At 57.0% G+C, this 23,456-nt stretch overlaps 1 protein-coding gene across 1 annotated transcript in view; it reads right to left on the bottom strand.

The window, feature by feature from the left end:
* Positions 1 to 8,796: 8,796 nt before the first annotated feature.
* The window catches only part of UBE3B (ubiquitin protein ligase E3B), a 45,475-nt gene continuing 30,815 nt past the window's right edge, over positions 8,797 to 23,456 (bottom strand). The window contains exons 19-28 of the mRNA XM_004709540.2: positions 21,435 to 21,554; positions 19,263 to 19,439; positions 19,044 to 19,154; positions 17,876 to 18,013; positions 17,558 to 17,623; positions 15,841 to 15,899; positions 12,893 to 13,075; positions 12,552 to 12,663; positions 11,203 to 11,295; positions 8,797 to 10,445 (exon numbers count right to left, since the gene is read on the bottom strand). Coding sequence (XP_004709597.1) covers positions 10,254 to 10,445; positions 11,203 to 11,295; positions 12,552 to 12,663; positions 12,893 to 13,075; positions 15,841 to 15,899; positions 17,558 to 17,623; positions 17,876 to 18,013; positions 19,044 to 19,154; positions 19,263 to 19,439; positions 21,435 to 21,554 — 1,251 coding nt within the window. The 3' untranslated portion in view covers positions 8,797 to 10,253. The remainder of the gene's footprint in view (positions 10,446 to 11,202; positions 11,296 to 12,551; positions 12,664 to 12,892; positions 13,076 to 15,840; positions 15,900 to 17,557; positions 17,624 to 17,875; positions 18,014 to 19,043; positions 19,155 to 19,262; positions 19,440 to 21,434; positions 21,555 to 23,456) is intronic.

Below are 23,456 nucleotides of genomic sequence, written 5' to 3'. Positions count from 1 at the left end.
AGAATGAAGTACAAATGCGCTTTACACAATTGATGTGTGTATGGATTGTGATAAGAGTTGTATGAGCCCCTAATAAAATGTTTTTTAAAAAATTCTTTAACTAGAAGGTCAGAATCGGCCCCATGGCAGTAGGTTGGTTAACGGGTATCTAGGCATGCCCTGAAATTTTGTCTGTAGGAAAATCCCTCCCTTGCCTCCCCTCGCCCGGGTCCTGCCCTGTGGCTCGCGATGCTGAGCTGTTGTGATTGTCATCGCCATCAAGTGGAAGCCAACTCTTGGTGACCACAGGGGTTTTCAAGGCCGGGACCTTTAAGAAGCAGATCACCGGGATTGTCTTCAGAGGCGCCTCCGGGTGGATTCGAACAGCCAACGCTCCATTTAGTGGCTGAGCACCTAGCTGTTTGCACCTGGCCAAGGACCACTGACGGTTGGCCAGCCTGTCTGAGGGAGCCCCATAGTCACAATGACACCCGCCAGTGTGCTGTAAGTGCCCCAGGCACCAAGACCCCATGTCAGCCTCACAGAGCGCTTCAGGGAGAGACTTGAGGAAACGGAGGTTCAGAGGGGAGAGCCCAGGTACCCCGGCAGGACAGGGGCCTAGGATCCGGCTTCCTGCCCACAGCTTGTTTGACAGTCACTTCTAGCACAGCCTGGCCACGCCGCCCTGCCTCATTTCTCATCTTCTTCTCCCCGAACTGATATTTCATGGCTATTGTTAATGTGCATTTTTCACGGAGTAATTTTCGCAGCCAGAACTTGTAACACATCCCAATGACAAATGTCCCCGGTTCCAAGTCCCCCGTCAGCGGCAATGTCACCCTCGCCCCCTCCCCAACATCTCCTTCCGACAGCCCATCCAGTTTTATGAGCACCCCATCCCAGCCCTCACTGCCAAATCTTTAAGAATCCAGAGGCATTTCGAGGGTAATTGAATAAAATTCTTTGTATAATAAATTCCGCATGAATGCTACATAAATCAGGGCTGGGAAGGATTTGTGGCTCAGCCCTCCCCACAGGATGGGGCTCAGGAATCTGGCAGCCAGGACTGGGCCCAAGTGGGTCCTTCTTTGATTAGCAAGAGGAATAAATTCATCCCTGCAGGCTACTGGGGGTGTCGTTTTAATGAGCCTCGGTCTATTGCTTTTCTTCTCGGGGAGTCCCTTGTGGGTAATAGCGTTTGAGCCCTATGGAGGCAGGGGAAGGGGAAGGTCGGGGAGACCTAGGAACTTGAGGAAAGCCCCTGGGGTTCTCTCACTCCACTTTAGGAAGCAGATGCTTCTAAAGCCGTACGCCATCTTTGTTAGGATGCTGGAAGCCATGGGCGCTTGAGTGCAAAGTCCAAGTTCTTGTGGCAGCCTCATTCTGTGTTGTCTTCAGGTGGGGGTGGGGGACCCTGCAGTCACAACCTTGAGGTGTGAGAGCGAACTCCAGGGGCTGGTGGGGAGGCTGGGGAGATGACCCAGATGCTCACAAGATTATGTAGGGCAGTGAATGAATGCCAGCCACGGGTGTGGCGGGGCCTGGGGCCTCGGAGAGACTGGGCTTTGAAACCAGCTGTCACGTGCCAGCTTCGGGTAAGCCATTCCAGCGTTCTCAGATTCCGCATCGGCATCTGTGAAATGGGAACGGCAAAACCACAAGCTCAGAGGGTCCTTGGGAGGGTTTATTGTTAGGTGCCCTCCAGTCAGTGCCAACTCATAGTGACCATGGCGGTTAGTTACATAATCTCCTGTCAACTTGAGCGAAGGGGTGGAGTCTAGACTGGCAGTCAGGTCCTAGCCAATGATGCCTCAGCGGGGGCATGGCCTTCCGCTGAGGATTCTGGGAACTCTTCCACTGAGGATTCTGGGAACTCCTGTCTTCCTGAGTGCGGGCACACACTCTCTGCTTCACCTTCCTATGGACAAGTCACATGGAACCCCGCTAATGGCAGCCAGAGCCCTGGAGATATGTCCACTGCCATTGGACCCACAGGACTTTCCACCCACCGGCCTGTGATCTTCCTGCATTCGGCATCATTGCATGTGCTGCATGAGTCTGAAGAAGAATTCATGGGCTAATAGTGAACTTATGGGCAAATATCGGACTTATGGACTTGATCTGGATTGGGCTGGGATGTTTTATTGGTGCAGAATGACTTCTCCATATGAAGTTCTCTCTTACAGATCTATGAGTGTCTCTGGATGTGTTTCTAGTCTACCCGGACTAACTCAGTGACCCTACTATGCACAACAGAAGGAAACACTGCCCGGTCCTGCACCATCCTCACGATTGTTCGCATGTCTGAGCCCCTGGTTGCAGCCTCTTTTCAATCCATCTTGGCGAGAGTCTGCCTCTTTTCCATTGCCCTCCCCTTGACCCAGCACGATGTCCTCCTCCAGGGGCTGGTCTCTCCTGACAGCATGTCCAAGTACGTGGGATGGAGTCTTTCCAGCCTTGCCTCGAAGGAGCATTCCGGCTGGACTTCTTTTTCTTTTTTTTTAAAAACATTTTATTAGGGGCTTATACAACTATTATCGCAATCCATACACACATCAATTGTGTAAAGCGCATTTGTACATCATTCTCAAAACATTTTCTCTCCATTTAAACCCCCGACATTAGGTCCTCATTTTTCCCCTCCCTCCCCGCTCCCCCCTCCCTCATGAGCCCTTGATAGTTTATAAATTGGTATTTTGTCATATCTTGCCCTGTCCGACGTCTCCCTTCACCCACTTTTCGGTTGTCTGTCCCCCAGGGAGGAAGTCACATATAGTTCCTTGTAATCGGTTCCCTCTTTCCTACCCATTCTCCCTTTACCCGGCTGGACTTCTTCCGAGACAGATCTGTTTGTTCTTTTGGTAGTCCATGGAACTTTGAATATTCTTCACCAGAAACCATAATCCAAATATATCAGATTTCCTTTGGTCTTCTTTATTCAATGTCCCAACTTTCTCAGGCCTAGGAGGTGCCTGAAAATACCGCGGCTTGGGTCAGCGCACCCTAGTCCTCAAAAGAACATCTTTGCTTTTCAACACTCTAAAGAGGTCTTGGGCAGCAGGTTTACCCAACACAGTGTGTCTGGGAAGGTTAAGTGGGCTAATAACTGAAAGGGCATGGCACAACCACCTGGCAAACATTGGCTGCTGTTACTGCAGTTGCTGATCTGGGGTGGTGATGATTATCTGAGCTTAAGTTCTGACTCGGTCACTTCCAAGCAGGGTCATCCTGAGCAAATTTTAAACTACTCCGACCCTCTGTCCTCATCTTTCCCACGGGGATCCAAAACGGCAACTTCCCAGCCTGTGGGCCCGTCACAGGTAGCTGCTCAAACAAACAGAGTGCTTTGTGTTGCATTTACATTGTTTTGTCCTTTTCAAAGCACTTTCAAATAGCCCAGGGAGCCCCGGTGGCATAGTGGTTACGTGTTGAGCTGCTAGCCACAAGGCCAGCAGTTCGCAACCACCAGCCACTCCACGGGAGAAAGCTGAGGCTTTCTGCTTCCGTAAAGAATTACAGTCTTGGGAACCCGCAGGGGAGGCCCTACTCTGTCCTACAGGGTCACTCTGGTAGTGGTTTTCCTTTTCCCTTCCCAAAAGCACAGGCCCTGGGGAAGCACCTGTTTGTGCAGTTGATTCCGATTCATGGCAACCCACCTGTTCCAGAGAACGGTTAACCTACAGACTGGACGTTCAAAGCCACCCAGGAGTGCCTCGGAAGGAAGGCCTGGAGATCTGCTTCTGTAAAGATTATGGCCGAGCAAGCCCCGCAAAGCTTGCCGGGGAGTCAGACAATGCCCCATGGCCAGGGGCTCGCTTTGGCCTGGCCTCGTTGTGCCTCCAGAGCTTTTCACGCCTGTTTGTCCAATCACAGCCCACTCTGAGAGAGCACCTTAAGATCGCTTCCCGTCCTTTACTCCCACAACAGGCGCCCTGGTGGGGTCGTGGTTACAAGTCAAGCTGCTAACTGCAGTGTCTGCAGTTCAAAACCACCAGCTGCTCTGTGGGAGAAAGACGAGGGTTTCTACTTCCATAAAACGGAGGGGTCAGTTCTAACCGGCCCTAGAAGGGTCCACCATGAGTCTGAATCAACTGCATGGCAGTAAGTTTTGGGTCTTGGTCTAACGGCCCTACCAGGTAGATGGGACGATGGCCACTAGTCATCCAAGCCTGTGAACGCCGGGATCACAAGGAGACGTGCTTGGCCAGCGTCACATCGAGCAGCAAGGATGAGGCCGGTTACGGCTTGAGCTGGGACCTGCCTGCCTCAAGACCTTCTCCGGCTCCACGGTGACTCCGCCGCCCGCCTCTGGGACGCTCTCCAGGGGAGGACCCTGGGGTCTTCCGGTTCACGTGGCACGGCCATCTTGGGGCAGCGGTCAGTGTAGATGTGATCGGCCAGTGATGAGTTGGCGCATGACTTCTCCAGGAGAGGAGAGGCTTCCGTGAGGCAGGTGGGAAGCAGGTGCCACCTCAGGTGGCCCGAGGTGCGTGGAAGGAGTCGACGGCATCAAGGGATCTCCCTGGACCTGACCTGGGCACCCGTTCAGTGACCTCCTGTGCTCAGCTCAGGCATGGGATCTCCCACCCCATCCCTGGGCATCCACATCGGCCAAGTCCCACGCCGGCGAGCTGCCTTCTTATTTATTATGATCACCTTGGAAGGGTCGAGCAGCCGCGGTGCTATAGGCCGTTTATTCTTGTTTATTCCTGTTTACAAAATTGATAGCTTCACCTCGATGGCACACTGTCAGGACGGGGACGGATGGGCCCCGCAAGTCTCTTGCCGCCTGACTGCCTTGGCCACGCGGGCATCTGTTAACGCCGCAGGAGCTGTAGACTCGAGTCGGGCCGCGATCACTCAACTGCACATGTGGTTGGGCGGCCTGGCCGGGGTCCCACCCAGCCTGGTCCCCAGGTGCAGATGCTCTGGGAAGTGGGCCCCGCAAGACTTCGTTCCTGTCGCTGGCGCCGTGATCTGAGCCGGAGGGAGGTGGCGGCACCTGGGGCGGGTAAATGCCGTGGACGCCCCACAGCTGCTGTGGCTATTAGTTAGAGTCCCACGCCTGTGACCCCAGCTGTGTGCAGTAGCACGGCACCACAGGCTGAATCTTCAAGGCTGTGACCTTCCGGAAGTCAATTGCCAGGCCTGTCCTCCAAGGGGCTGGGGGTGGCTTAGAACCACCAACCTTCTGGCGAGTCGCCAAGGGCTGAACAGTTTGTGCCGCCCAGGGACATCTCTACCTCAGTACTTATGGCCCAGTCACTGCCAAGCCAGAGCAACCCGAGGCCAGGGTAAAGCCGCCCTTGTAGGTTTCTGAGACCGCAGCTCTTCCTGGGAGAAGAAAGCCTCATCTTTCTCCTATGGAGTGCTTGGTGGTTTCGAACCACTGACCTTACATCAACCGCTCCTGAGGGCTATTCATTAGGCCAGTTTGGCAATACCTTTTACATTTTTTAAACGTTATGCACCTTAAACCCAAAAAAGCCTGTTGCCCTCGAGAGGATGGGTTTGAACCGCCAACCTTTGGTTTCGTAGTTGCCTGCAACCTTTTTGAGCCGCTGTGGGATTGTATGTGCCTTCCAAAACCAAGCTCACTGCCATCGAGTCAAGTTCGACTCACAGCAACCCTTAGGGCAGTGTAGAGCTACCCTTGTGTGTTTCTGAAACTGTAACTCTTTACGGGTGTAGAAAGTCTCGTCTTTCTCCCGTGGAGTGGGTGGTGGGTTCAAACTGCTGGCCTCTCGATTAATAGCCCAACACATAACCCACGGTGCGTATCTTATTTGCACCTCCGGTGCCTATGCAACTCTGGTGCATATCTTATCTGGAGTCAGGTACACACGAGCCCTGGTGGCAAAGTGGGTTACGTGTTGGGCTTGTTAGACATGACCAGGCATGTCACATCTCTGGATTCCTTCGAAGATGGAGACTAGATGGAGGTTTCAGGGCTGTTGTTTTTGAGTGCGGTGTGCATTACGGTGAAAAATGGAAAACAAATGCTCTACAACAGGGCGCTCGCTAATTAATTAAAGACAATATTTCACATGAGACTGTCAGGTGATGCTACGGTGTCTTTGTCTACCCTCAAACCCTGGACTTGGCGGCAACCACAGGGGGAGGAGGGGGATGCCAACATCCTCGGTCACTTGGAGAAAAGCTGGAGCTGCCCCCCAGGGGACACATCAGTGGGGCCATGGTCATCTTTCTGCCCTCCTCGTGCCAAGCGTCTCCATTCAGTCACCACCGCCGTCTCTGCAGAAGGAACAGGTTTCATGGTTTCTGGATGTCTAGACTCAACGGCTTTGGCTGCAGGGGGGGTGGGCTCCCCATGGGAAGGAGTAGGGGAGCATATAAGGGGGTGTCACTCCCCACGAGGCTTTTCCTGGCTCAGATATCCCTGAAGGGGTGGGTGGTTTCGTGCCGACAGGCCACTTCCTTCTCTGTTTCTTTCATGTTTGTTACACACCTAGCACCAATGGTTGGCACCGGGCCACTTCGCCTAAAAGTTGGCTGTTGGAACCCACCCAGAAGGCCTGGCGATCTACTTCCATTGAAACGACAGCCAAGGACACCCGAGGCAGGGTTTCCTCTTGGGAACACGCAGCAGAGCCAGCACTTCACCCGCATCCTCTCGGCCCAAATCCAGCTTTCTTCCCTGACAGGTCGGCTGAGGGGAGGGTTTACCCCCGGTACAGGAAAGCGACCTCAATCCAGGTGACTGGTAGGAGTTGCCTGGAGGGTGTGGAGTGGAGGCTGGGTTCAGACCCAGCAGGCCGTGCAGTAGCCCACTAGTAATGTCTACCATGACCCTGGAGGGAAACAGTACAAGTGCCGCGTTTGATTATTTCTGAATGCCTAAGGCAAAGCTCCCACATATCCCAGAGGCAGGGACCCGGGAGGGACCCAAGAGTGTGGTCCGACTGTCCCTAAGGGCAGCTCTCCCAGTCCTGCAACCCCCCCTATCCCACCCACCCACCTCTTGAGAGAATAAACAGGAAGACAGGGACTTCTTTTCAGTAGCTTTGATCATGGTCATAGATCTCGGAGAACCAAAGACTTATAAATCTGATTGATTAATTAGTTACTCCTGATGCGCTCGATGCCGTAATTCAGAATCCGTAATTACATGGTACGTCAAAGCATGCAGAGCTCAGGTGAAAGTCAGTGAGAAATGGTGTGAGTTCTCCCTGCCACCGTCCGTCTGTTTCCCACAAACGCTCAGCCTCTCTCTCTCTGCTGGCGGGGCCAACGCACTCCTGGGAGTGAGGGGTGCACACTGAGTCTTTGGCTTCTCCAGCTCCTCTGACGGGCTGGCGACCTTGCTGAGACAGCCCTGGATTTACTCCTCGACTCCCCGGGGAGAGAAGCCACCTGACATGTGAAGGCACACGGGAACATCGACAGCACACAAGCAGGCAGGAGGACATGGTTCTGTCTGGATTTGAAGGCTCTCTTCATTTTAATGAAAACATAAAAACAAGTCTCCCTGCAGGGAGATCTCAAGAACCAGCATCTCTTGGAGGGAGGGGTTGCGTTTCTAGGAGACTCTCACACAGGTTTGTGGCCATCTTGGCTCTCCTGGTATCAATGGTGCCTTAGACACACCTGGGGGCACAATTCTCCTTTGGAGCTGACAGGCTGCGGCTCAAGATTTCCTTTCCACTTCGATTTCAGCAAGTCAAGGGTCACGCTGGTAGCCTCAGTGGTCCCTGGCCCAGGGGCTGTGAGAATTTACTGGGATGCTGACTCCTTATTGAAGGTGCACCTGGAAAAACTGGTAGGTGTTGAGACTTGCCATATACTAGCGCGGGGACAGGAACAGAGGATTTTTCAGTGAGCCCCTGCCTTAGGCCGCCAGAGAAACCTGAGATGGATGGATGTATCCTCAGACGAGCCATAAACATTTAGTCACTCAGAAACGGGCTGCAAAAAAAAAAAAAGAAGAAACGGGCTGCAAGGTAACAGTAGAACCTTCTAAAGCCAGAACCTGGAAAGGTGAACCTGTTCCAGGAGGAAAATGCAGATATTTTTCACCAAGAGTGTGACGGAAAGGTGGCAGAAGGGCCATCCGTAAAATATAAGGATCCAATTCGGGCTCTGGGGCCATCTGGAGGCTGCTTGCCACCTTGGGACATGGGAGAGGGCATTGGGGCCAGCCCTGGCACTTATAAAAGCTGGCCTCAACTTTAGAGCTAATGCCTTATCTCTTCCAACAACACTGCTGGCAAATAGCACACATGGCCGACAGCTGTTAACTCAGGTTGGGGGTGGCCCCCCCTCCCCCGGTTACAGAGCAGAATGGCTCCTGAGGTTTCCCAGGCTGCAGTCTTGATGGGGGAGCCCTGGTGCTGCAGTGATTTAAGCACTGGGCTGCTAAGTGCAAAGGCCAGAAGTTCAAAACCACCCACCGCTCCAAGGGAGGAAGACGAGGCTGGCTGTCCCTGTAACAATCTCATCTTGGGAACCCACAGGAGCAGTTCTGCCGTGTCCCATAGGGCCCACTTTGAGGTGGAACCGACTTGAGGGCTGTGAGCTTTTGGGGTTTGGTAATCTCTCTGGAGGCAGATCCCTCATGGCCTTTCTACCGTGGTGCTGGGGTGGGGGTGTGCACTCACACAGCCAACCGCTGGATGACCAGCCAGGCACACAGTGGAGAGGATGGGGGTGTCTGCCCCGTGCTCTCACACCTCCATGCTCACACCTCCAGCATCTTCTCAACCCCCGGAGGCCAGCTCTGCACCCACACCCATCCGGGCATGTGGCCTTTCGGGAAGAGCTCCTTTTTGACACAAAAAGCCGAACACAGCCGTTGTGTGCTGTCGTACAAATTTAATAAATTTAATAAAGCGTTTGAGCCTGCCGTAACCCGTAAGTTAGCTAGGAAACAACACAGCACAACTTTCCAGAGCCTTCCGGGTGTCAGAGAGATACATAATCCTCACAGTTCCAACATCAGCTATAAAAGCACACATCAGTGTTTTCGATAGTGCAAGATTTTCAGGTGATGAAGAATTTGAATGAAATGACACACTGTCCCTCCTCACCAAGAAGGAGCTGACGGTGGTCACCGCGTGCCCCAACCTCCAGTCTCACGGGCTCCAGACAGGAGCTGGTTCCTTTCTTTTGACAGGCTGACCATGACTTGCACGCACACGTTTGTGGGAATTCAGCGTTGACAGTGAGCGGCAAGTTCACAGGGTCAGGGGCTTACCCACAAAGCTTAAATCGTGAACAACGCCAGCTTTCCATCTGCGAACCGGGCACACTCTGTCCCCGAGTGCCTGGCCAGGTGCTGTAGCTGCGCCAGGCCCCATGGGGCACCAGCATCAGACAATCTCTGAAGGTTCCGGCTGTGGAACCGGGGCTTGCTGGATTCAGTGCCACCATGAACGCTCTTGCTGGCAGGTGCTGCTATTTTTAAAGGAAGCTGCACACCTCACCCACTCCGCTGCCGAGCAACAGAAAAGAGCGCTGGGCCAGCCCTCTGGGTGGCAGGCACCCACCAGATGCATGTCAGGGTGGGAGAGGATGGGCGACTGTCAGTGCTGACCCCTGGCAGGGCCTGTGCCAGAGTCCCTGCATCTAGGGCAGCGATCTGGCATCGAGGGAAGCAATGGGCTGGAAGCGCAAACCAAGTAAAAAAGGAAAACCAGTCCGGAGGGTGATGAGTTTCCTGGGCCTCACCTCATGGGCCTAAATCAGTGCAAAGGACATTGGGTCTCCCTGTGCTGGGGGAAGGTGGGGGGCAGACCCAGGTTTCCTGGGATTGTGCCATCTGCAGGGTGAGGCCACTGCTGAGGGGGCACAGCTCAGGTTAGTGTTTGTTTGCTCCTCGGGAAATGAGTGGACAGACGCCTCCCCCTGGGGCCCCGCCCACTAACAGTCAGAGGGTTGGCCAGCGGCGTTCCCTCCCAAACCCGGCGGATGCCCGAGAAGAGGAACCCGCGGGAGGCGGGGCCTGAGTCGGAGGGGCGGGGCGGAGACCGTCGGTGCATAGAGCTGGGCGAGGCCTGACCTGAGAAGTGTCCGGAAGCGGACTGCGCATCCTCCGCGCCGCAGGCTCTGTGCGGCCCACGGCCAACACCGCTCGGGACGCCTGGGGGTCCCGCGCCTTGTGCGCGCGCAGCTCCCTCGCCGAGTTAAGGGGAAAGCCACTCACCACAGGGGCCAAACTACCGGAAGGAAGGGGCAGCCGCTCTGGGCGGCGAGAAGAAAGGACGTTTATTCCCCGCCCCTCCCTGGGCGTGGCCCAGGCGGGCCTGTGGGCGGGGCTAGGAGAGCTCGAAGCCCGTGTTCATGCTGATGGCGTAGCGCAGCTTCTCGCGCAGCACGCTCTTCTTGCTGTAGTTGGGCAGCTTGAGCAGGTTGAAGCAGGTGGATGAGGTTGGCAGGCGGCCGCCTGGCTCGCGCTTGCGGATGGTGAAGAAGCCCCGCAGGACGCTGCCCAGGGTGTCCCCGGTGTCCTGCAAGCACACGGCCCGGTTTGGGGTCTGGGAGGCAGCTCCGGGCAACCTCTGGCTCTGGCCTCGCACCCCAAGTGGCTCGAGGGTGATGGCCCTAAAGGGGGGGGGGGCACAGAGAAGCACCCCCACCTCCCCTCCTGCCTGGTGGGCTCTCCTGGGTTGCCCCCCCCCTACATTCTGTACTAGGTGCACACCCTCCGAACGGGGTACCGACGGGCTGGCTAACTTCCAACTACACACGGGGCAGCTGTGAGCATGGCCAGCACTTCCCTCTGTGATGGGACTCAAGACCGGCTCCTGTCACAGCGAGGGGCCAGGAGCCTGTGACCTGCTGAAGCAGTGACAACCTGCAGGGCACTATTTCACGGGGGACAGGGTGGGAGACAAAGGCAAGGATGGTTCAGGCCCGCTGTACACGAGTGAGCCAGCCCTAAGCTGCCCGCTCTCCTTTGACAGAGAAGGACCAAGTGCTGCCCGGTAGCACAGCCAGCAGGTGGGGAGGTGACTCAGATGCCCAGTGTGCCAATCAGGCCCCGAAGCCCCTGCGTGCTCTGCTCTCTCTCAGAGCTGGCGCCCCAGGCCAACTAGCAGCTCCTGAAACTCCTCTTCAGCGCTCTTTCCTGAGCTGCTGCCCCCCCAGGCAGTCCCCAAATCTGTGGGGCCCCCTGTAGGCAGCCTGTTCCCCTGCCTTTCCCTGTCTGGGAGGACAGGGGGCCTGGCCTGCGAGGTCTGCTCCTTCCCCAGCGGAGGGAGGTACCTGATCATCGGAAACCTCCACACAGCGGATGGAGAAGGGAGGCTTGAGGTAGGCGAATCCAAGCAGGGGGGGCCTGGAGCAGCTGGTGACAAACTGTAACACAGGGCGGGGTCAGTGGGGACAGAGCCGCTCTCCCTCCTGTGGCTCACTCACCCACTTGTCACAGAGGGGCAGGCAGAGCAGGGTGACGGATGGATCCCCCATCTTTCCTCAGGGGGCTGGCTGCCCTTGGGACTGAGACACAGGAACAGACAGGAGCAGCCATTTGTGGGCATCAGAAAGCCTGTGACACACTAGCCAGAGCCCAGGCTCCCAGCCAGGGGTGGTGAAGTCCCTGGTGGGTCTTTCCTCAGAGTCAAGGGCACCCGCTCAGCTGACTGACCTATAGAGCCCAGAGCTGAGAAGCAGCTGGTGGCCACTAGAGAGGGCCTCTCAGGGGTCATGAACCAGCCACAACAGGATACCCGCTGCTGTTTCATCTGCCGCCACTGAGGTCACAGGGACTCAGGTTCGAGAAACCCCGATGCCCACGGGGAAACAGTTCAAGGAACTGATATTTGCCTCGGGTTATGGCAAGATGTTAACTCTTTATGGGAGTAGAAAACGTCATCTTTCTCCCACGAAGTGGCTGGTAGTTTCGAACTGCTGACCTTGTAACCACTACGCCACCAGGGCTCCTTGTTCAATAAACTATCAGGGAGCAGAAGATTCTGTTTAAACAAAGACCTACACTTACACACAAGAGGCGCAGAGACAGTGTTTTGCTGACATGACTACCAATCAGCACCATGGGGGTGCTGGCTGGGACCCTGAATGCTGATGATGATGGCACAGAAGTGGGTTGTGCCTGCCACTTAGCTGGCAAACGTGAACCCTGACTCGGCAGACCCATCAACTGGCTCTGCTCCGCTGGAAGGTGCGTGTGCTGTGAATGCAGGAGTGGCGCTGGTTTGAAATGCGACACGGCAGGATGGGAGGTGGTTGACGTGTCTGCTTGGCTGTCAAGCAGGATGAACAGTGTTTCCTTCTCTTAACAAGAGGCAAAGAAGAAAAGAGAGCTGTAGGCTAGGCCAGGCCAGCACCCACTCACTGTCTCTCCAACCTGCCTGCCCAGAGGCCCTGTATCTGAAGCGAGGGGGAGTGCTGCAGGCTGGTGGGCTCACCAGACTTGGCCTGGCCCCTGGCTGGTTCCGGCCCGTCCTAGCTGAGGGCCTGCCTCTGGGGAGAGGGCAGGCTGACGATATAAGAGGGCCTCCCGAGGACTGGACCGATTTCTGGTGCAGGCTGCCGCATCAGCGCGCCTCTCCGCACCCGTGAACACAGACCGGCACAAGTAGAGGGGAGGATACCTTCAGAAACATGGCTCTCTCGTCAGGCGTGAAGTCGGAGGCCAGAATGTCCCACAGCCAAATGATGACCCTGTGACTGCCGTGAAAGCCGCCGTAGTACACCGTGTGCTTCCTGCAAACACGCCAGACGGCAGGCCCTCACTCACCTCCGTGGACGTGGGTGTGGAGCAGAGCAGCTGAGACCCCAAGGCCTGCTCCCACACTCCGTCCAGGGGCCTCGGAGGAGCACAGGTGCGTGTGCACACCCACGGGAACGCCGCCAGAGTAACCTGTCAGGTGAGCATCTTGCTCTCTGGGAGGCCCCAGGAGCCCCACCCCCCTGCCTCCAGGCCACCCCTTACTTTAAATCCTCCAGGTCAATCTCTGCATTGTCACCGGAGATGAGGCGCTGCAGCTCGGGCGTGGAGAACATGCGGATCCACTCGGGTTTGATGATGGAGCGGAAGCCACTGATGAGGGCGGCTGTCTGGCTCTTGATTTGCGTGTGCATCCGAAAGTGCGCCATCAGGTGGATGTAGCTGATCCTGTGGGCGGGGCAGCACGGAGATGGGGGTGAACGGCTGCCGGTGACACACACAGCCCCTGTGCTCCCTCCCTCCCGCCCCCCCAGTGATGGTGACGACAAGGGCAGTGTCCCGGAATCACACTCTGTGGTCTGCCCCCCAGGGCCTGGGGCCTGGGCACGAGAACACAGTCAGGCTTTGTCTGGGGAAGAGAGCGCTTTCATGGGGACTCAGGCCTCGCTTAGTCTTCCAGTCCACTTTCCAGAAGAGAAAGGGGGTCTCCTGTTGAAGCTTCCATCCACTCCTGGCCAGTCTGGGTCACAGTCCACATTGGGGTTTCCAGAGTGGGTGATAGCGCCCCTGGTGGAGGGCTCAGACGGACTGGAGCAGAAGCAGATTCCTACACTTTTATCTGGGATGGCCTGCTAGATAGAGCACAAATGTGTCTAAGAGCCAGCCGGCGACACTGAGAGCTCTTCTTTCTGAAAGGGGCCAGTAGGAACTGAGGGTTTGTCTACAGCCTTGGCAACCCCACACAGACTCGCTGTGAGTTGGAATCAATCTGATGGCAGTGGCTTTGGCCTCTGGGGGGAAGGGGGACGGGACAGGGTCTCTATGAGCCGGAACTACTGCATGGAAACAGGCTTGGTTTGGTTTGGGATGGCTCCTGATCGCATCTTTTCCTGTGCTTGGTGGCCATATGAATATTCTCTTTGGTGAATGGTCTGTTCAAATCTTCCGCCTGGTTTTTCATGGCTGGGGGGGGCGGGGGATGATGAATATCTATATTTTCTTTCTCCTAAAACGAGGGCAGTGGGTCAAACATGTTTGGGGGCCTCTGGCCTACAGCTATGCAAAGGCAAATATGGACAGAGGCAGGTGGGTCACAGGTAAGCTCCACGGGAAGTCAGAGCAAGTGGCTGCCAAGGTCTCTGGGCCTGTTGTCCCGACCCCAGTGGCACGGTCAACACGTCCAACGACACAGGTCAACTGTGCCCCCAGGGTCTTCTTGCCAGCATCACTGACTTCTTAGTGACCCCAAAGCTCAGAAGCAAACCTTGAGCTCAGCCCAGGAACAATTCTCACAGACCCCCCAAATTGGCTGAGCCCAACCCAGCAGTTTTGTCCCACAGACTTAGACCTTGGTGGTGGGCCTTGGCAGAACCCTGCTTTTCCCGTTGGGATCCAGAAGCACACCTGCAGCGCATGAACATGAACATTTCTATCGCTGCCATGCACCTTGTGCAGCAGTAACTCTCTCTAGTTATCGCAGGGTGACAAGTCGGGGAGAACAGCCCCACCCCCACTCCCCGCAAGGCACTTAAGAAGCACGAGGGGTCAGACGTTGCCTGAGAGGAGAACTGAGATCGCCAGGCCCGTGAAATCAGTCAGCAGACCTGTTGCTATCGACTTACCAGAACCCATCTCCCTGCCATCGAGTCCACCTCGGCTCACAGCAGCCCTATAGGGCAGGGTAGAACTGCCCCTGGGGGCTACTGAGGCTGTCCATCTTTCTGGAAGCAGAAAGCCTCATCTTTCTCCCGAGGAGCGGCTGGTGGGTTCAAACTGCTGACCTTGCGGTTAGCAGCCCGCCGTGTAACCCACGGTGCCGGTCACCCTCCAGGGCTCCTGCCATCACACTGCGGGCTTCTGCTAGGAACACAGGAGCCTTTGTGAAGTGTTTCCACGTAGGTGGTGGTGTCAAGGCAGGGCAATAGGCCCACTCCGTGAACACAGCTCCTACCACCCGCCTGGCCAGGATGCCTGGTGACACATGGTCTCCAGGGGTGGGAGGGGCCTGTAAGGTGTCACCTAACAGGTGATGTCCTCAGACTCAGCAGTGTCAGTTAGAGGAGCAGGGATCAGCTCATTGCCTGTCATGGACGGTGCTCGCTCTCTCCTGCAACCCCTCAGCATGAGCCTGACTGGGAGCCATCTGCAGGCTACCCCACAGGCAGGCCCGGAACCCACTCCTGCTCTCCCCCTCCCATCTCCTCTGAGCTATCTGCTCCTGGCTCCTCACTAGCACCCCGAGGCCAAAGGGGCAGTTGGTTTATCTTAATCCCAGTCAGAGCGGTCCGTTCTCCTGATGGCCTCTCTGGGCCGAGGGGACGGCAGTGCCTGGGAACCGTGGGGCTGTGACCGGCAGCTGATCCCAACGACTCCCCAGGAGGGGCCGAGTGCTCCCTTGACGCTCAGATAAACAGTTCGAGCGCTCGGTGGAACCTGGTAGCAGGACTGACAGGGTGATGGAGGGGCAGCACCTGCCCCTCCTGCCAGGCTCTGCTGCTCTGATTCGGCAAGTGGGGGTGGGGATGGGGAAAAGGTGGAGTACCCTAGAGGGCTTGGACTCAGAGACCAATCGGGGTGACACCTATAGTAGGTGCCTAAAAGCCCGCTCTCTGTGGTGACAGCTGCCGGCCTCAGCCTCCTCCATTCCCCTGGTGAACCGCATCAGCATTCATCACCGAGTTCTTCTCAGGAGCAGGGGCTCGTCCACTGCCACACTGCCTGCCCTCCTGACCTGTGAGCCCCACCGGCCTGGCTACCTGGCCCCACCGGGAGCCCTCATTAAAAGCCTCCGGCCCCAGGAGCCTGGGCACCTCTGACCTTGGCAGCTCACCTGCTAACGGTAAATGGAGTTTAGTGCGATTTCCGCGGTGACCAGGAAACGCCGTGGTGGCACGGACGGTCCCTTTCTGCTCCCACCCATTTTAATAGATGCTCCACGTTTGGCCCCACAGGCCTGGATGGAGTCGTTGCAGGTCCACTTGGGATATACTCACTTATTTTCATTGGTGACCGGGATGGTCTTGCCTCCGGGGATCAGCTCGTGGCAAACCAGCTGGGGGAGAAGACGGGCAGTGGTCACCGGAGGGGACCAGTGGGAAAAGCGACCGAGTGCGTCCACGGTCTCAGCAGGATTCAGACACTATGTGCTCGGATCCACCGTTCCCCACAACAAGCCAGGCTCTAAGGTCCACTGGGGGACCTCACCTGGCCAATGGTGCAGGTGCCCCCTCAGGTGAGCCTGGCTCAGACAACCCGATGGGGGACGTGCCAGCATTAACTAGCACACGCACACCCCGCGGAGGAAGAACTCTGCCCGGCCCTAAGCACAGATGGCAGGGTAGTCGCACTTCTTGGTAGGGGAGAGGTGGCATTATATACATGCCCCGTGGAAAAGTCTAGAAGGACATAGACCACATGTCAGCAGGGGGCACGGTCTGGGGGGGGTCATTCCACCTATATGCTCTGAGGGCTGAATGCTCTTTCTGAGGTTTGTGTCAACTGCTGCTCTCAACTTCAAGGACCTTTCTGTGAGCTAGCGGGATGCGGTGGGCTTGGCCCAACCATCAGAGAGTATGTTGAAATGGCAACGGTTTGGTTTTCTTCTTACCGCGAGGAAAGAAAAAGGAAAAAGCTAGCAAAGTCTTCCACGGAGCAGCATCGGCCAATGACGTGCTCAATAAGTGTTAGCTACCACCACAGATCAATCTTATCAATAAAAACTCACAGCCATCGAGTCAGTGCTGGCCCCTGTGGGCTCCCCCGACTGTAACTGTTTACGGGAGTAGAAAGCCTAGTGTTTCTCTATCAATAGCCGCATGCTTTTAAAGCGAATTTTAACACGCGTTCTAGCCATAACCAAAAAGCTACGGGAAGGAAAAGTAGCCCCCTCCCCCAGCTGTCACATCGTGGTGCAGCCGGCCGGGTTTCCAGCTGGAAGGGCTGAGGAAGCCCCCCTCCACCCCCACGAGAAGGTTCGGGGGATGCCTGGGGTCCGCTGCTCATCAGAGAAGCCCCCAGCGAGGGGACCCCGCTCTGTCTCTGTGAAGGCTGAGGAGGCCTGCGGTGACACGGCCCAGCCAGGGCTTTGCCCCCCGAGTCTCACAGCCCCGTCCTCCCCCAGCAGGGGTCCTGCTGCTCTGGCCCCTCAGGAGGACGACGGGGCCTGTGAGCTTCCCCAGTCCCACCAGGGACCCAGCTCTGACAGGCACCACAGATGCTGCGGGCCACGTGGCTCAGGGAGCCCAAGTGACAGCACTGTGGTGACACAGGCACTGCCAGGCATGTGGCTTGTGGCCCACATGGGCTCACACAGACACCCGTCCACCGGATGCGACAGTGAGGGCACGGCACGCAGAGGGAAGGGCGCAGCAGCAGGAAGCCGTGGCCCCGCTCCCAGGCCTCTTCTCTGCCTGCCCTGCTCTGGGACCCGCATGACCCAGGGCAGCATTCTGTGGGAGGCATCTCCCCGCTCACGACACCATACCCTTTCGGTCCTCACCGTGGTGGCCATGGGGAAGCAGGGCTTCCCTAGGGAAGGATCCTACACGTAGAGTGGGTCTCTGGAGGGCGCTCTCGGAGGCTGAGCCGGGAGGGTCCCGGGAAGAGTGGTGCAGCCTGTGTCGGGGTCTCCCGATGAGGCCACCAGGCAGGGTAGCTCTCCAAGCCCAGAGGGGAGGAGGGGAAGGCTGCCTCGGCCGCAGGCCTGCCTACCTGACCCATGACGTCCTCATCATACGACAGCGTCAGGCCCAGGTCAGCGATGTCCCCATCGTAGCGCTAACGCAACAGAGAAGGGGCGGGTTGAGGCCGAGAAGTGGACCCCTCTCTCCCAAGAGGCCTGCCTTTGGCCAAATGACAGCTTGAAGCCAAGGCCAAGGCCCCCCACGCCCCCGTGGAAAGGGGGCCGTGCGAGTCTGCACTGTGAGAGGGCTTAGCCTCTCCACCGCAGGCGGGGAGGGCAGGAAGATGCATTTCATGAGCCCGCAGGACAAGGCTGTGAGTTCCCACTGATCCCCCTTCCACACTGACCTTGATGGAGGTGAGGTTCTTATAGAATTCCGAGTCCAGAGAAGGCAGCTCATCCACGGAGCTGTAGAAGACGCTGTGGTGGTGGCCGAGCAGCTGGCTCAGGAAGAAGGAGGCGAAGGGCACGTCCACCACGATGCCCTGTGTGGGGGGAGATGGCCCTGAGATTGGCCAGCCAGAGTGGACATTGGCTCTGTGACCCGACTGGGGCGGCCCTGGTGGCCCAGGGTGAGTCGTGGCAGGGCCAGGATGCATCCACGTTTTCAGTAAGGGTCATGGTCCCCCATCACTAACTAGCAGGACCAGGGCCTCATGGGGAAGTGACGTCAGAGTGGGCTGGGTGCAGGGCTGACTGCCAGGCTCGGTGACCCTGTGGGGACTGAGTCTCGAATGGGAGGTGTGAACACAGAGTGTGACCAGGCTCTCAGCACCAAGACAGGTAGGGTGTGGAGGAGCAGAAGAGGTGGGGAAGCTTCCAGAACCAGACAGCTAAGGCAGGCCTACAAGGGCAGGCCACAGGCACCCTGCAGGTCTGTCTGGCCACAGGGCAGTCTGAAGGGGGGGGTGGGGGAGTCAATGAAGAGGCCAGGGAGGCTGGTAGGGCCTCCCCGGCGTGTGGATGCTACCCTGAGTGCCCTCAGTCCCACTTTACACACAGAGCGGAGCAGGGGCAGGGAGAACGTCTGACGGCCTTGCTCAGGCGAGCTGAGGTGGGCAGGAGACTGCGCATTCTGAGGGGCAGGGGAGTGGAGCAGAGGGCAGACCTTTCTTCTCTGGGTGGTGGTCAAGTGCTGGCTAGCTTGTGCCGCCCAGGGCCTCTCTGCAAGGGCCCCAGAGCATCAGGCCCCTTCTGACTCTCCAGGACTCCACAGGGCAAAGCAGAGGGTCTCCAGACTCCTAGGGACCCAAAGCACAGGGTCGAACTGAGCCTGTGGCTCTCCCAGAGCACAACGCTTGCCGGGAGCAGAGAGCCTCCTTTCTCCCACGGAGCCACTGGGAGTTCCACACTGCTGACCTTGCTGTGATCAGTGGCCCAATGTGTGAGCACGCCACCAGCATGGCTCTGGAACTGCATGGCCCCTGCTGTCTCTGCAAGGCGCCTGTGGGCCTGGCCCGGATCCCTGCAGCCTTTTCCTGCATGCTCTCCTTCCAAGTTCCTTCCTGGGCCTACCTCATACACCGCCTTCCCCAGCATCTTCCCCACAAACTCAAAGAGCTGCAGGTAGTCCTCGTGGATGGAGGAGGTGGGAGAAGGGTACAGCCTCTCGTCCCCACTGGTGGTCTGCGAGGCAAGAGGGTGAGGTGAGTAGGCTGCCCCGGATGTGCCAGCCCAGCCCAGCACGTTCGTTCACTTCTCTGGGTGCTTCCCCCAGCCCCTGCCCCAGGGCACCTTGAACAGGTTGAGTGCCGGATCGAACACCCTCTTGATGATCTCCTCCAGGAACTCCTTGAAGACGCCGTCCTGGTCGATCCCGGCCTCGTCCACCCCAAGGTCGTTGACAAACTTCACTCGGATCACGCCCTTCATGGCGTGCTGGGACAGCTGCCGGAGCTGCTCGTAGCCGTCCTGCCGAGTGGGGCTGCCCCTTAGGAGCCCGAGGCCCTCTGTGCCACCCAGGACACCCTCCCGCAGCTCCCCAGTTTGCTGCCCAGGGAGAGCAGCTCTGGCCTGCTTCCCGGCCACAGCCTGCTGCAAGAAGGGATGTATCTTGGGGGGGGTCTGACTTTCCAGCTCTATGGCAGCGGGAGGCTGCCCTCGGGAGCAGGACGTGCAGCAAGGTAGGGACTGATGACATGCATTTCCCAGTGCTGGCATAGAACACACTGGCCCCGGGATAGGGGCCTGGCGCCCAGCCCGCTCTGTCACTGAAGCTGAGAAGTGACCCTTTGTGGCCTCGGTTCGGCCTCTGGCTGGGTGAGAAGTCAGGGTTGGCCCAGAGCGTCTCTAAGGTTCTTCTGGTTCTGAGACCGGGGTTTTAATCCAAATGGAGCCGGGCCTGAGAGGCAAGTTCTCCCTGCAGGGTTTTAGCACCTGGAAGCCCATTGGAAGGGCCGGCTTCCCAGACAAACCACAGCCCAGGAATTGCAAGACAAGGCCCTGTGGCCAATGGACCTCACACTAGTCTCCGGCTGCCCCCTTGTGTCCAAACCGTGCAAAAGCCACGGGGCTTTTGCATTCTACTGGTCAGGGCATGGGATGGAGAACAAGGGGAGGAGGGGCTCTGCCCCTCCTGATTCCATCTGACCAGTATGCTCCAAGCAAGGCAGGGGGAAGATGGGACATCTCTCTTTTGATGTCCCTGAGAGCTCCGAGTGACAGCAACACCTGCATTTCCCAGATGTCAGGCCACTGAGCAGGGGGTGGGGGCAGAGTGCCCACTCACAGGGGCGCCCCCAGTCTAGGCACCTCAGCCTCTTCCAGGGGGTGGTGGGGGCTTTTTGGAAGACAGGGGTGGTACATGCAAGACTGATAAGCAAAGTTCTAGGGAGGGGACACTCCATAACCCCATCGGGCAGCCCCTTCTCTCCATGTCCAAGCAGAGGCTGCACACTGGCGGCCTGTGGCTCGGTGGTCACGTGAAACCACAGACTCCCCTGGCTGCCCTACACTACAGAGCATGCTCCTTGGAGCTGTGGCCGGGTAAGAAGACCACACACACATGGGCCAGGGAGGTAAGCCGAGCCTCTGCTGGGGATGTGCCTGGGCTCTGCCCGCAACTGCATGGCCGGCAGGACTGGCTCTACACAACTAGGGGGTGCTACCTGCCCCTGGGGGGCAGGTGGGGGCCACCCACGGTGGACATTGTAGGGTTAATGTGGCCAGGACTCTGCTCCAGTCAAATGCACGTGCGAGGCCAGGGTCCAGGCATGCACGTGGTAGTGAAAGGTGGTGAGCTCGGGCACCAATTCCACGGCAGGTGGAGAGTCCTCACACAGCAGCAACCTGCACCAGGCCACTGGTGTCTCTGAAGTTTGGGGCTACGGGAGAACACTCAGTTCTGTCGCCGACACGTCTCGTCACGCCTGTGGTGCTCAGCAAATGTCACCCCTACACTGCAGCCCACGCACTCGCAGGGGGAGCCTGGGAAAAGCACCTTCAGCCTGGGGCGAGGTGCTCTGGCCTGTCTAAGAACACCCAAGAGCAGCTCAACCCAAGGTCAGCAGTTCGAAACAGCAGCCACTCCACGGGAGAAAGATGAGGCTTTCTCCTCCGATGAAGAGTGACAGTCTTGGAACTGCACAGGGGCAGCTCTGCCCTGCCCTAGTGGGTGGTTAGGAGCGGGCACTGACTCGGCGGCAGAGTCTGAGTGAGAGGCACCCAGATACCAACTGCACTTGCGAGACACACGGACAGTCTGACGCTCCGGCTCTGGGGTGGGCAAAGAGAACACTACACCGTGGGTTCTAGAACTGAGGCCAGGCGTATCACACAGCTCTTCAGCGCAGTCCATGGGACAAAAGACCCCATTCCTGCTCCCAGAGCTTGATTTCAGGGCCACTGGACCTGGGAGTGACAAGCACGGTGCAGAGGCAGGTCCTACCCGTCGGCGTCACTGCTTACCTCCAACATCCGGGACCGGCGGATGGTGATGTGGGTGACGTGCGGGGAGGCGGAGCTGGTCTCCACAAGCCCCAGCTTCTCCTTCTCCTTGGTGACCATGTTCCGAAACAGGAGGACTCTCTGCCGAGAGCAAAGGTGGAATCAGGAGCCCCGTCAGCACCCGCTGCCTTTCCAGAGCGCTTCACAACCCCCGGACACGCGGCACGGGAGGGGTCAGTGGAAGGACCCAGCAGGGGCTCCCGCCACTGCCGGTGTCTTAGAGGGCCACGCGCATTCCCAGAACCACTCAGGAATCGGAGCTACAGCTGACCCTGGAACAATGTGGAGTTGGGGGCACTGACCCCCTGGGCAGTTGCAAAATCTGTGTCTAACTTCTTCTCCCTCAAAACCTAACAACTGATAGTCTCCTGCTGTTCTCGGGACAACGGCTGGTTAAATCCACACCCAGGAAGGAATGTTCCAGACAGAGGGACCTGGCAGCAGCTAAAACAATACCGAAGAAAATCCTCCTCTTTCAGCTACTGATCTGCTGCCGGAACCTGGCTGCCAAACCAGGCGCAGAGGCTACAGGAGAGATAGATGCCTCTGACTTAAAGGAAATCAACGTTATCAACTGAAAATCAGCAACATTCCCAAGGTCACCTTTTCACTGTCAGAAATCTTAAAAAAACGACCTGACTGTATAAATGTCTTTGATCTTTTAAAAATCTGTGTCTCCCAGGCCCTGCAGCACTTCTTCTAGTAATATTCCTCAACGGTACCCTGAAAGGGAGGAGCCTGGTGCCACAGTGGCTATTCGTTGGGCTGCAAGGTCAGCGGTTCAAATCCACCAGGCGCTCAGTGGAAGAGAGACGAGGTTTTTGACTCCTGTAACGAGTTACAGTCTGGGAAAGCCCCAGGGTCAAGTGTATCCTGTCCTATATGGTCACTAGGAGTCGATGACAGTGCGTTTTGGAGACCCTGAAAAGAACCCTCCCATCCCCTCCTCTCTCAGGATTCTGGACAGGCCCAAAGAAATGCCCGACACTGCGTTCATCAGGCAGCTTTACGCTTTAATGACATAAGCATCAAGCCGTACCAACTTAATGATGACTTATAGCCTAAGAACTTAGGAGCTCACTTAAGAGCAAGGCAAAGCAAAACACAGATGAGTTAAAAATTTCAAAGATTTTAGTCGTATGAGCCCCTAATAAAACGATTAAAAAAAATTTCAAAGATTTTAAACTTTCAAAACTTTCAAAGATTTTAAACTTCATTCTTAAATGATGACAACCCCCAAATCAAACTCACTGCCATCCATTCAATTCTGACTCATCGGGCAGCTGGCAGGGCAGAGCAGAGGGGCCCCTGTGGGCTTCTGAGGCTGCAGATGCAACAGGCACAGGAAGTCTCATGGCTCTCGAAGGAGGACAGGTGTGTGCTGATGGGTCACGTATACCTGATGGTCCCTGTACAGCTTCTGAAATCAGACTGGATACCACCTTCCGTTCCTACTCCCTGTGGGGTTGCGTGTTGTGGAGGGTTTTCATCACAGCAACCCAAAAAACCTAGCCTGGCCAATGGGGGGTGGTGCGGGGAGTGGTGGGGAGAAGAATAGTTTCCCCACAAACATTTTGAAGCACCTAACGCCACTGGAAAGACTGCCTTGCAATCTAGGGTGGAAGGTGCGCTGCCCTTGAACCAGGCGTTTTCGTGGAGAGCCAGAGTCCCCAGGGTTCTCCCCGCAGAGTCCGAGTGTCCCCGGCCACCGAGGGTGAGTGAGAGGCACCCAGAGACTCCAGACGCCATGTTCTGGGCACCTCACCTCACAGGGCTGAATCCCGGGCGAAGGGCCAGATTTTAAATCAGACCCCACCAAACTGGACAGGGGCCCGAGAGAGGAAGGGCCGGAAACCCTTGCAGCAAGAACTACTCAGAGAAGCGAAGAATTTGGAAAGCAGCTGACTCAGAGGTTGGCAGTTCAAACCCAACAGCTGCCCCATGGAAGGAAGCTGTGGACTGCTTCTGCTTCTGTAAAGACTC

Source organism: Echinops telfairi, unplaced genomic scaffold (assembly GCF_000313985.2).
Source record: "Echinops telfairi isolate 266 unplaced genomic scaffold, ASM31398v2 ScPeMD7_7412;HRSCAF=8450, whole genome shotgun sequence".
Lineage (NCBI taxonomy): Eukaryota > Metazoa > Chordata > Mammalia > Afrosoricida > Tenrecidae > Echinops > Echinops telfairi.
This window is presented reverse-complemented; position numbering and strand designations above follow the sequence as displayed.